The sequence below is a fragment of the Thunnus maccoyii genome, chromosome 9, assembly GCF_910596095.1.
Source record: "Thunnus maccoyii chromosome 9, fThuMac1.1, whole genome shotgun sequence".
Lineage (NCBI taxonomy): Eukaryota > Metazoa > Chordata > Actinopteri > Scombriformes > Scombridae > Thunnus > Thunnus maccoyii.
Window position 1 is genome coordinate 22,827,840 of NC_056541.1, and position 13,380 is coordinate 22,841,219.

Below are 13,380 nucleotides of genomic sequence, written 5' to 3' on the forward strand. Positions count from 1 at the left end.
TCAGAGACATATTGTTGTCTTCTCCTAGACTGACTCATGTCAGCGTGACAGTGTTGCTGACAGTGTAATTCTTGTTTTCAGCTGAATAATTGATGCAATATTCCCTTCATTCCTAACACAGAAAAGTGTTGTGTGTTGTGTGCAACACATTTTCTGGTGCTCATAAAAGCAACAGATCTCTTTCCCATGAATCCTAATTCTTTGAAGGCTTCGCACAGCTGATTGCGTGAGTGTGGACATGCGTGGGTCTTCTTTTCCATAATAACACACAGATATGCTGTGCCCTATTTTTAAGCGAGTACAAAGGTTGAACGAGGAAGCGGGGGTGGAATTGAATTTTAATGGAGCATGGTGCTGCTTCACGGTTATGGATGATTCTAACTGTGATGATACAATAAGGTAAGGTTTACCGGCAGCAGGGCCGCCACAGGAGGAGATAATGAGGGGTAGTGCTGTCATGATTTGATTATTGTCTCCTGGTTCAGCCTGATGTGGCACAGATGTGGATCCAGACTAACCACGTGGCATGATGGAAAATGGGGGATGGAAGGAAAAGGGAGAGAAAAAGAATGAAAATAGTAATCTATGAATCAAAATAGTCTTAATTTCCTCATTACTGATGCAAAGATGAACGCTTTCACAGTTTGGTTCTATTGAATTTCCTGCCGGAGACTAAAGGTCGCTTTCTACAAACAGCGCTCAGAGACGAAAGAGTAATATCTGCCCTGCAACACAAACACAGTTGTGCACAGCTGTAACATCTGCAGCTGTTTAATGGTGTTCAGTAATCAGCTGTTGGGAAGTGGGCCACACAACCACATCAACAACACCAAGGTAAACATGGAAAATTCTCCTAATGGAAAATTCACGGCACGAACGCAACAAAAACAAGACTACTATTCTTTGCAGTAGAGACCTACAGTATCATAGCATGTAACCTTAAGGCAATGGAACAAAAGGGAAAATAATACATTAAAGACATAAATAAAGGATAAAAGAGCATGTTTAAATAAACAGCTAGTGGAATACTTTATGCAGCTTTATGCAGCACCTTAGCCTGTACAATATGTTGTTAAGTACAAAGTTTGTTAACCGCAAGGGCTTTTTTCTTTCTTCTGTTAATTTAAGCTTTTCCACATTGTGTGCAGAACTAGATGAGGCTAAATTTGTTCAACTTTACAACTTTTGCATCTGTTGTGAATCATGACAAACAAGGTGTGTTTGTTCACATTTGTTTCATTAAACTCTCATTCAGTCTCTAATGGAAGTCTCACAATAGCATAAAATGTCAGACTTGTAACGGCAACTTTTTCCCCTTCACAGCTAAAAAAAACCTTTTTTCCATAAAACTTTTTTTTTTTTCCCTTATATGCATGCACGCACGCACGCACACACACACAAATCTAATTGCAACCATGCTTGGTAGATGGCAACAGCATCTCTATCGATACTCTATCTAGTCTGTTTCCTAAGCAGCTAAAAAAAAAAACTGTAAAAACTAGGTCAGATGGGTTTGTTTACTGCTAATCAATGTTTTCGGACTTTGGCTTTGGGGCTCTCTACCTGTCTGTTCCACTCTGATGAATCCTTCCTCATTCCTGCTGCAGATGCAGACTGAAACCCAGAGGCTCCTGTTTTAGTCTGAGCTCTGAGATTGCAATGTGGGAGGAAGGACTGGAAATCAATTGCCATACTTCTTTTTTAAAAATACCTTTTTTTTAAAAAAAAAAAGAGAAGTCAGAGTTTGAAAAGTTGACTGTGGGTGCAAACTTGTTACCAGAATATGTCCCCTCCTGAAGCAAAGGGCGAACTGGACGCAATGGAAATCAGTGTGTTTGTCTGTGTGTGTGTGTGTGTGTGTGTGTGTGTGTGTGTGTGTGGGTGTGTGTGTGTGTGTGTGTGTGTGTGTGTGTGTGTGTGTGTGTAAGATAATAAGAAAAGCAAAAAAGACTGTGATGTTGCTCAAAAAACTGACATCTATCAAGTTTAGGAACATAACACGACCATTCAGTGTTTCAGGACAGAAACGCAGAGTCCTCCAATATATAAATGTGTTTATACTCTAAAGAGCACCATCATATTATTGGTCAACTGGAGAAACTGACCACATGATGTCACAGAGGACAAACAATACTGGAGCTCATAAACAAGTGCTAAGTGCAACCGTTGGCATTGACATCATTTCTCTTCATCAGTCAGTCTACCAATAGAAGAAGTTTACTTTGGTGCAACACTGTTGTCTTTGGCATGTGGATGCCACATATCACTCTAGGTTACCACAGACCTCTTATGGCACACTTTACAGACAGATGATGTCTGTAAGGTGATGACAGAGGAGACCACAAACATTTATAGACCACACAAGGAAGAAAAGGTCCTTTTGTACCAAAAAGAGCGGGGTGTGGTCAGGAGAGCTTCCTGGATATCTTTGTAAAGACACATTGTTCTGTTGCGCTAGAAGCAAGACATTTCCACTCAACTACATCCCATCCAGCTTGGAGGAGATATTTGGTGATAGAGTTATTTTGTGTCTCGTTAACGTCCTCTTTATCCCCACTGATACTTGGAGCACAGAGTCAGAATAAAGCGAGGGAGCAGCAAGAGAGAGAGGCAAACACAGAGACAACAAACGGAGTGACACACAAATGGTGAATGGAGACGAGTGAGATGGTGGTTAGAGGCTTCACTGAGATGATAGCCCTTCTCTCTCTCCACTCCTGAGGCACTCCTCTTGCTCTGCCTCCCAACACTTCAAAGCAGAGCTTCAAAGTGGGATGAAGTAGCCTTCATCACTCCCTTGCTCCTCAAGTCAACAAAGCATCAACACACATCGTGAAATGCAAACACACTGTGCAATGACCACACAGAAGAAAAAAAGCTGTGTTACTGTAATCCAAAAATACATTTCCTGATATTATTAATGTGCCCCGTAGCACCCTCAAATCCCCACATGTTCCCCTGGCGTAGTGTGCACATTTCATAGCTGAGTTTCAGAACAAAAACATTTGGCTGGGAGGTAAATTTTGAGATTTGGGAGAGCCGTGGGAGCTTTATAACAAAATAAAGGAGTGAAGCTTTAATGATGTCAACTAAAATCAAACTTGAAAAAGGGAATGCTTGGCAAACAAACTCCAACACATTTCAAGCTTGGAGGTGCACATAAAAACATCTTTTATGTCAGTTTCACTTCATAACTCTGCATTAGCGAAGATGACAACTAAAATGTATGTTGATGGCACCAGTGAAAATGACAACACTAATGATGAGATTAAAGATGATGATGAACAGCGAATCAGTCCATTAATCTCATTGGTACAGTGTTTAATCGAGAGGGGAATGCAATACAACAAACTTTGAGATACAAGCCAGGAGATGCTGCTTTTTTTCATAAGTGTGTTGGAAAAATAATTGCATAAATGAACAAACAAATAAGTAGACAAACAAGCAAGCAAACAAATGGATAAATAAAGCAATGAGCTCACCAGCAGGCAGTTAAAGATGACGTAGAGGATGAGCATCCACAGGTACCTGTAGCCCATATGGAGTCCTGCCCACAGCCAGACCAGAGAGATGAGCAGGAACAGGTAGAGGACCAGCGGCACCTCTGGAACACACGATAACAACAGAGAGGCATCGAAAACAATATTACATAAAGTATATCAATAACTAAACAATATGCATATCAGATTTTGATTCATCTTATGACTACTGTAAAATCCAGCTGATAAGTTTTATCTTTTTTATAGCACCTTAGATGAGTAAAAGCTTTTGAGTGTGTTACTGGAGAACACACACACACACATACACACACACACACACACACAGACTATCACATATGCCAGTAAACAAACACACATGTAAACATGCACAAGAAGTAGTGAAGTGTGCAAAATCATTATGTTTGAGTGGAACGGAGAAAATTTGCATGTTTAGTCACATTTATGTATAATTTACTGTAAAATACCAAATGGAGTAGATTATCAACATGACAGAAATGATCGCTCTGACCAAATGACTAAACTAGGTGTGAAAATGTGTCTGGTATGCATCACCCAGAGGTCGAACAGTTCTTACAACAAGAAAGCCATGTCTGGGTTTAAGACACAACAGGTCAAAGCCTGGTGGCTGATAATCTATTTGATAATCTATTGCTTCCAAATGTTCAAGAATGAGAGTAAAATGCACCATAAATTGCCTAATGATATTCCTTAGTATAATAAGACTAATATTGATATTTAAAATGTTTAAAGAACTAAAAATGAACCTCCAGAGACATGCTATTCCAGTTTCGACAAACCTTGCGGCAAGCCTTCATCTCTAGCCTTTGGCACACCTCACCTCTCTAGGGAATTTTTTACCGGCCAAAATAATAAATTGCCTTTTTGTGTCACATATACATTTGTCTCAGTACATTTCATTGAGATAATAAGATATTATGTTGAATATACACTTAAAGAAGAGGCCAAATTATTTTAAAAAAGATCAATGGTTAATCAAATCAAATCAAGTTTATTTGTAGAGCTGGTGTTCTACTTTATCCAGCAGTGTAACGGATAGCCTTCCGAGATTTAAAGAAGTCTTTCTGCACGTGAGCTGTACTGTAGTAACTGGTGTCAGTCTTAACCCACTTTTCTGTCAGGGCTAATACACTGCTTTCAGACATGCACAGGCCGAGGCGAATACTGGGCTCCAGACTCCAGCTGTAAATTTATATTCCCTGTTAACCACTGACCGTTCTAGTCTATTCATAATTCATAGTGTAAGAGTTCAAGGGAACGACCTGAGTCTCACATTGAAGTGAAGACTGAAGAAAGCCCACTGAGGTATCCCTGCACCCTCATCTATATCAGATCACGGTGTTCCTCACAGCTTGAAAAATCACTCCTTCACCTATTATTGGAACAGCTAATTAGAGGACAAACAAAATGAGGTCTGCCAATCAGGAGCGGACTGACTAAACTGGCAAAATGAGTCATCACATCAGAGAGCAACCCGTTCTCACTCGAACTCGAGACAGAGAGAGAGAGAGAGAGAGAGAGAGAGAGAGAGAGAGAAAGAGAGAGAGAGAGAGAGAGTGGGAGGCCTGATAAATAAAACAGCTCATTACTAAGCAGCATGTATTCTTTGAAAATAATGAACAGAACATGAAGGTAGCAGCTGTAGAAACAAGAAAACAAAATAATCTTGTCCTTACAAATTCTGTGCAACATTTTGAACATTTTTAAAAAGGCTGCACTCGATGAATAAACTTTATGGCCTGCTTGTTCAATTTCTTCACCGAGAAATAAAGAGATTTTTTTGCCACTTCGCTGCCACAGGTATACAGGTCAAATTACAACACTGTCAGCAGGAAAACCACATCCAATGCAGTGGTTAAGTGTTGTAAAAACATGAGGTTCCAAATGATGCAGTTATTGGCCACTGCCATGAAATTAGAGGCCCACATCTTTTTCATTTGTTAGCATTAGCCTTGGTCTGAGATATACTGAACAGCTGATATAATAAAGCTTTTACATGGAAGAATATTAGGACCGAAAAGGACCAAATGGAAAAAGTGAAGATAGAAGAGGGATTGAAACAGGGTGTGAGAACTGTAACTGTAAAAATGACCCCAGGTTATGATCATTATTTGTTGTTAGCTCAAGAGGAAGTTAAGACCACAGATGTTAATCAAATGTCTAAAAAGTGCTATAATAATGAGTGCTTTACTTTAGATATGCCTTTGAAATATATAGAAAGTACTGTAGTGTATGTATTTGGGTGTGTGTATGTGTGATGGGGTGTAGCGGGCTGGAATATGCAGCAGCATGTCTCCATTAGTGACAATCCCGTGTGGCTGAGAGCATGATGTACCATTGATAACATTCATTCATGCTTCATTTTGTCATATTTGCCATGACCATATGGAGCACACTTTAACAAACAGACCATAAGAACACACCATAACCTGAATCTTACATAAACAAGATTCCAAGACAACACCTTCAATAACTGAACTCAAACGTACCCCAGATGGGCTTAAATGCTGATTTCAAACTGACCTTCTAATCTCAAAGAGCAAACATACAAATTCAAAATTGTGCTGTTGAGTCACTCTAGCTGCTCTCTGCTAGCTGGTGTTATTCAGGACAGACTGTACAGTTCACCTCACAAGTAGGATGGAAACACAGGGCACGGGGCCCAAGTTTGCACGAAAAGCCCTCACGTAGGTGCTACTTCCACCACCCTGTCAGCTCCTCTCTGCTCCAGGTTCTGCTCCTTATCTCACTGCAACTTTCCTTTGGCTCTCTCCCTTCCCCTTTATTAAAGCCGTCTTCTCTTTTTCTTCTTTTCCATGCCTCTCTCTCTCTCTTTAGACTTTTTTTTCCCTATAAGTCTTTATTTGCGCATTGTTTTCCACTGCTTCACTATTATTATTTCACGCCCAGTCTCCTCATGCCTTATGCCCAGTCTGGACATTCTGTCTCACTTTGGTGAATATTTTCTCAGAGTCAATAAATCTGCCTAATAAGCCATTTCATCTGCTGCTTTATCTGTCCTCTCAAACTTCCTACTCCTTCCAGTTAGAGCAGCATAGACTTTTTCTATCTCTCTCTCTTCTTTCTTGCACATCTGTCTCCATCTCCTCCCGCCCTGGTATTATTTTTCCAACCATGTAAGCACATTCCAGCCTGTGGACAGGGCAGCGCTCCCACAGTAAGAACAGGTTCCCAGAACCAAATGGAGATGGACTGCAAAATGCTGACTGACTGACTGACTGACTGACTGGCTTCAAACCACTACGAAGAAGCAGAAAAAAGCTGAGCAGGCAAAAGTTTTCATTAGTTATGCGTGTGTGCAGTTAACATTTGTGTAAACATGCATGAATGCATCTTCAACTCTCTGCCAGACAGACAATGAAGCTGAGAGTGATGTCATGGGCATCTTTCTGTCTGGGAGATCTAAAATAAACAAACATATTAATCCCCCAGTGGTGCAACTTTTGCGCTAAACTACTCCTAGGCATTTTTGCTAGACACAAGGGACCTACTTTTCTCCACAGGTGGACAGTTTACATTTGATCAGAGTGGGTTCCTGGTATGAGAAGACAAACTGAGAGGGGAGTGTTGGTTCAACAAAAACAGACAGACACAAACTTAAGATGGTGCTGACATTGCTGTCACAGAGGTCAGCAGCTGTAATAACAAGCAGCTGTAATAAGCATGTGTTGAGCATGCATGAACACATATACACAAGTAATGTGTGTGTGCACTAAGTATGAACATACATACATAGTAACGCTATGTTTTTATGTAAACGTTGCTTAATTGCTGTGAATATTCCGTTAAGAGTAATGACACTATTAGACTACTGACAGGCTGACTGAGCACTACAGTTTCACAGTCATGTTTTCTTGTATACTTTTACGCTGGCAGAAAAACACTGAATGAGTGTGAATGTTTCCTTCAGGAAAAATGGCACCCCCCTAATATAAACTCAGCTCTAACTTTATAACTGTGCAGTTTGGAATTATGTTACTAATATCCGTTCCGTCCTCCAGAAAACAGAAAACAGGAAGCAGTGGTCTTGGATTACAAATCTTATTTACATTAGAATACACAAGCACATTGAGGCTTTGCTGTTTTAGTATTTACATTCATCTCAATTATAGTAACAAACAGGAAAGGTGTTTATACCAAATAATCTCAGTATCAAGTTGACATCTTGGTATGTGGATAATGTAGCCATTACTAATACATCTGTTAAACCAGGTATGAGAAAACTAATCCAGTCCTAATCCATTGTGAACATTTACATATGGTTTTGCATTTCAAGGCAATTGATCATGACGCTGTGACAGCAAAACATAAACACGTGTCTGGCATCCAGATATAGCAATAGCACCGCCTCAAACACAACAAGTACATAATGCAGCACTGTGCAATCAAACCTCACCCATCACATTTATTTGTTTCCACATTCCTGACCAATCAATGATCAAAGTGCATTGAGGGAGCACTCAGAGCCATAAAATAGAACAATAACAGTTATTCATTCAACTCTGCTCTGTTGAAAACTGAGAGCCTGCTCACTACTGCATCAAAAGAACATCATGTCTTGAAAACACACCTTGTGGGTGGGGGGGTGTCATAAGTACTCACTGAGATGATTTGAATTGACACCGCTGTGTATGGTTGGTTAAGCTGATGTTTTGTTTTTTGCTGGCGAGTCTTACATAAGGCACAGCGGCAGAGTTCCAATCTATGCTGAGGTACAGGTACATGTCTGCAGGTTGGGACAAATATGCAGGCACACATGCTTGATTTCACTGACGTCAGAGGTCCTGCTCTATCTCACATGGCCCTGTGAGTTTTACATGTGGGCTTCTCACACTCACGCACACACACAGATTAACCCTCACCTTATCTCCTCACTTCTTTATTGTAGTAAGGAATTTGGAAATGTTGGTGACCTATATATATGCTGTCTAACTGTAAAAAGTACCTGCAAAACCTGTCAGGTTGAAAAATCAATCTAATCAAAGGATGTTTTCATGTTGTTTTTACTGTACTTCTGTTTTGCAGCAGTGCATGTGGTTTTGAAATCTTCTCTGATACATTGCAGATACGTCAGTAAGTCGAGGGAATTAGCAGACACACAGCCTGTGATTAGAACAATAGAATATGAAAATCCTTTCCCTCAAATATGTTTTATTCCCCTTTGGACTCTGAACATGTTGAGACAAAGCAGATGCTGATATTTAATACAGAGAATCATACACTGTGCCTGAAACCAAAACCAACAATAAAGAAAATGTTAAGGAAAGAAAACCGAGACAAAATGTAGTCCATACTGTTTGTGTGCATGCTGTGTTCATAGTTTTATATATGCATGTGTCACTATGTGTCAAGATAAAAAAACTACAACTTCAACAAACACTGATCCCTCACTGCATGAACTTTTACCAAGAATGTAGTCGTTTAATTGTCTGTTTTTGAATGAATTTGAATTCCCATTCACCAGCAGCCTTTTCACAGTGAAGCTGTTTTACACAAAATTGAACACATAGATACACACCTCAAGGGCTGTCCTGTCTGTGCTCACACACTCCTCACACAGTCACTGCTGCTGCTTTGAATAGTGTATGTGAGGTACCTACCTTTCCCCTCATTTACGCTCTCGCTCTCTCTCTCTCTCTCTCTCTCTCTCTCTCTCTCTCTCTCAGAGTAAACACTGACTTTTAGAGGCTGCTGTAACCTTCTTTGCTGTGCTGACTGCTTCATCTCTGCTTTCCTCATTCAATATACAACACAGTACCATATTCTTATTCCTCAACCCACCACAAACCTATCCTGTCTACTCCTGATCTCTGCCTCTCCTTTTCCTGCATGTCCCTTTGCTATCCCTCAAAGTAAAACGCTCCTGTTAGGTAAAAAATCTTACATGATCAGATTTAGCCTCAGTCTGGTGGTGTATATGAGAAAGTATTGCTCTCTTGTTAGGTAATGCACACTTAACTGCAGCTCAACAAAGCACTGTTTTGGTTTCCTACCCTACTTCAGAGGCCACACACAGCGTGTAGGGCAAACTGCTCGCCAGCCAAAGGAGTGGCACTAATTCAGGCTTTGCTTTGTCATTGGAGGACCAAGACTGAGCAAAACAAGCTTAGGCCATGACACTGTGGGACTAAAGTGCTTTGGCAAGAATTCCCATGTGCGGGGTGGAATGATCGACTGCACTGAATAATTTCAACTGATTCATACTAACCATAACTCTACGATGGTTGTTTCCCAGCAAAGAAGAACGCCACAGAAAAAACAACTTTGAGGTCGTGTGCATACTAGTTATTGTCTTACTACACTGCATTTAATGTATTTAGTGCTTTAAATGAAGTTAAATATGCAATTAAAACAGATCAGATGTGGTAGAGGTTTTGGAGTTGCAGTGTGCACCACAAGCACATCCCACACTTCTACTACAATCTGTAACAGCTGCATACATCTTTCTTAAAACTGTGTCAAGTTCTGCAAATCATTTCATTAAGTCGAAGAAGTAAAATGGCTGAATAAAGGCGAGACTGTTATAGCATTAAATCATCAGTCAAGCAGGTATTGGTGATGCTTTGTCCCTTTTGAGCTCCTGTAAATGCATATTACGGATCTCTTGGGTACACACAGCAGACAGAGACAGAGCCTGTAGCTGAGCAAAATAGGGGCCGAAACCTATAGCCAAAAATAGGGGTGGATGCAGTCCGGTTCCTGAGGGCATCTTGGCAGCAGGCTACTTGTTTCTGTGGCGTTTGTGTTTGTGCATGAGAGAGATACAAAATGAGATTGTGTGATTGCACACGTAGGCACTTTTATCTTGAGTTTTTATCGTTTTGTGTACCTTTTCCCTCCTAAAGTGCAATATATAATATCTATAATTGGAACATTCTCAAAGTCATGCTCATGTATAAAGATGTAAGTGTGTTTGTGTACTTATTTGCTGGTGTGTTGGGTACCTGTGCTGTTAGTGCGTCCACGATAAATGTCATCATAGGCCTTCCACTGCTGAGTGACCTGGTAGGCGTGGATGAATACCACCAGCACTGCAACCAGACAGATGAGAGGCACCAGCACTGCTGTGCACAGTGCTGCGTAGATGTTCGGGATAAAGCACCTAGAGGAGGGACGGACAGAGATGTGAGTGATTGGTTTTTGTCTTAGTGTATGTAGAAAAGAGCAGAACAAAGAGAGAAAAGAAGGGGAAAGGGAGGGCGAGAGAGGGGGAAGTCAAGCTAAAAAGCACGATGTTAAGAGTGCGCCCAGCTCAAGGATAAGCTCTAGAAAACAGAACCGTATTACATGTCTTTATTGCTCTATATTTACTCCAGTTAAAACCTTGTTTTCTCAAGTTTCACAAACAGGATCTGTTTGGTGAGACCTCTGAGCCTGCCTAAGACTCACAGCATTCTTGCTCAACAGCAGCCTTCGCCTTCAGTAGCAAAATAAGCATGTTTTTAAATCTTCTCAACAACCAGGTCACCCTGCAGCTACAGTTGGATAATATCTGAGGCCAAAGACGCTTAAAAGTGTTTTTTCTATTTTAAAGATGAAAGAACATTTGCAAGAACAAACAACAAGATACATTTGTCTGCTTTGAGAAGGAGATGAATGAGGAATAGTTATGCGAGTTCATCTGCTGATCCTGCCAAAGGAGCAATGTTTAACGCTCATTGAGGACAAACTGAATTTCAGGCTTGATACAAAAGGTCGAAAGGAAGCTGGCAAAAACTGAAATTTATTCCTTCATTATCTTAACTTATTGCTCTTTCGGTTTCTACAGTTTTTTTAATGGTGTATTTTTCACTGTCTTTCTCATTTTTCTGGGAAATCTCAGGAGTCTTTCCCAAGATTCTGTCCAGTCAGATGCATTTTTTCTTCATTTAAGAAAACTGAGCAAAATATTTGTCTCTGGGAAAATCAACATCCTCATGTAAACTGTAACAGCCAAACAACTCAATCAAAACACTCGTGACTTTGTCCTTTTCACAAGACAAGCTCAGCTCCCGGTTTGGTGGGAGCGCAAAATACAGATAGGACCTCACCACAGGCTTGAGTAATCCCAGAGAAATATTTGGCACAATGCTAGCCATAACATGACACGAAGTATGCCAAATAAAGCATTGCATCACACTGTCCCAGCAAGACAGCCAGACTGTGAGAGTGTAAACACACTGTAATATGGATATTTGTACTGTTGTGGCCTTGTGGGGGGATGAGATCCTACTGTACTCAAAGTCTCACAAGAAAGTGAAATCTCAGGGATTCTTGCAGTGGATGAAAAAAGAAACATTACCCAGAGGTCTGTTTTCCTGACTTCAGGGTGGTTAGCGAGAGCACAAATGAAATGAGCAATGTTCTATCATTTGAAGAATATAACCGAGGTTGGACCTTTGTTTTTCCTCTCAGAGATGCACAGAGGCTTGTGCATACTTTTTTCACAAGTAGGCTTGACTACTGCAATGCACCATTCACAGGTCTCCCTAAAAAGTTTATAAATCAGTGACAGTCCATTCAGAACGCTGCTGCCAGAGTTCATATCGCTCCTGTTTTAAAGTCTCTGCACTGGTTTTCAGTTAGTTTAGGGATAAATTTTAATATTCTTGTTCTTGTATATAAAGATATTTATGGACTTGCCCCTGGCTACTTAGTTTATATGATGCAATGCCCCTGATAGATCCCTTAGCTTCACAGATTCTCTGCTACTAAAGGCATAAAAAACAAAAACCTATGGTGAAGCTGCTTTCTGTAGTTCTGTACCCAAACTGTGGAAAAATCTGCCTTTGAATCTTTTAAGCAACTGTTAACAAAAGACATTGACTATTTTACTTCCTTCCTCTTTTTCAGTGTATTGATTGATTGTATATCTTCTCTTTTATTTTTTTGTTATTTTATAAAGCACTTTGAGGGGAATTTTCTTATGGATGCTGTGGGGTTTTGTTTTATACATACAGCACATTTACAGTGTGAAGTAATGGTTTATATACATTTATTGATATGAATCAAATATATCTTGTCTCTACAGGAAATTACTGACAGCAAGGCAATAAAGTAGCCACACTAACCGTGACTCAGTGTGTCCAGGTAACACAGTTCATCATGCTGGATTTAAACAAGAGTTACAGTAGCAAGATACTATAACTGTATTTAAGTTGTATTTTGTACAAATCTAAATCTAATCAAAATTATGGTTATGAGATGTACTGCATTAGAGAAAGTTTTATCCACACTTTAATCTAAAGATGCATTAAATTTAAGAGGGGCCTCAATTTAATTAAAAGATGTACAACCTACCAAAACCGCAGTAAAAATTAAATGAGGTCCAAGCTCTCAACCACACAAACTGAGACCTAGCTCGATAAAGGAAAACCTTTAGGCACTCTGTGTAATTACTTACTATATGGAAGATAGGGTATCAGTATGAGCTCATGACAGGAGGGTTGACAATTAAAGGAATGTGATATTATGACAAATACAGGATACAAATACAGAGAAAAAAGTATCATTCAGTAGTGCCTTTCCCTATTATGTTCTCATCTCATTATACTTCTACACGTATGTAGTATCAAGTACTATAAAAAAGGTGTTTCACTAATGAAAAACAAAACGGTTTTACAATAATACAATTTACAAAAACGCCTAATGACGCAAGGTCTGAGCCTGACACCTTTTTGTACGCAGGCAGGCTGAAAACAACTTCAGAAAACAAGAAGCTACCTGTTTACACTGATGAAGAGAGAGAGAGAGAGAGAGAGAGAGGTCAAAGTCGAAGGCTGCCTCATTGCCTCAAAGAGGAAGGTAAGCTTCCCAGGAAACTGAATACCCCTCGGTATCCTTGAATCTCACATGTATACAC

The 13,380-nt window shown here is 40.0% G+C and overlaps 1 protein-coding gene across 2 annotated transcripts in view; it reads right to left on the bottom strand.

Annotated features, from left to right (window-relative positions):
• Positions 1 to 13,380, bottom strand: part of adgrv1 (adhesion G protein-coupled receptor V1) — a 113,428-nt gene that overhangs the window by 9,737 nt on the left and 90,311 nt on the right. For both annotated transcript variants that reach the window (XM_042422460.1, XM_042422461.1), the window contains 2 exons: positions 10,484 to 10,641; positions 3,483 to 3,604 (listed from right to left, as the gene is read on the bottom strand). In XM_042422460.1, coding sequence (XP_042278394.1) covers positions 3,483 to 3,604; positions 10,484 to 10,641 — 280 coding nt within the window. The remainder of the gene's footprint in view (positions 1 to 3,482; positions 3,605 to 10,483; positions 10,642 to 13,380) is intronic.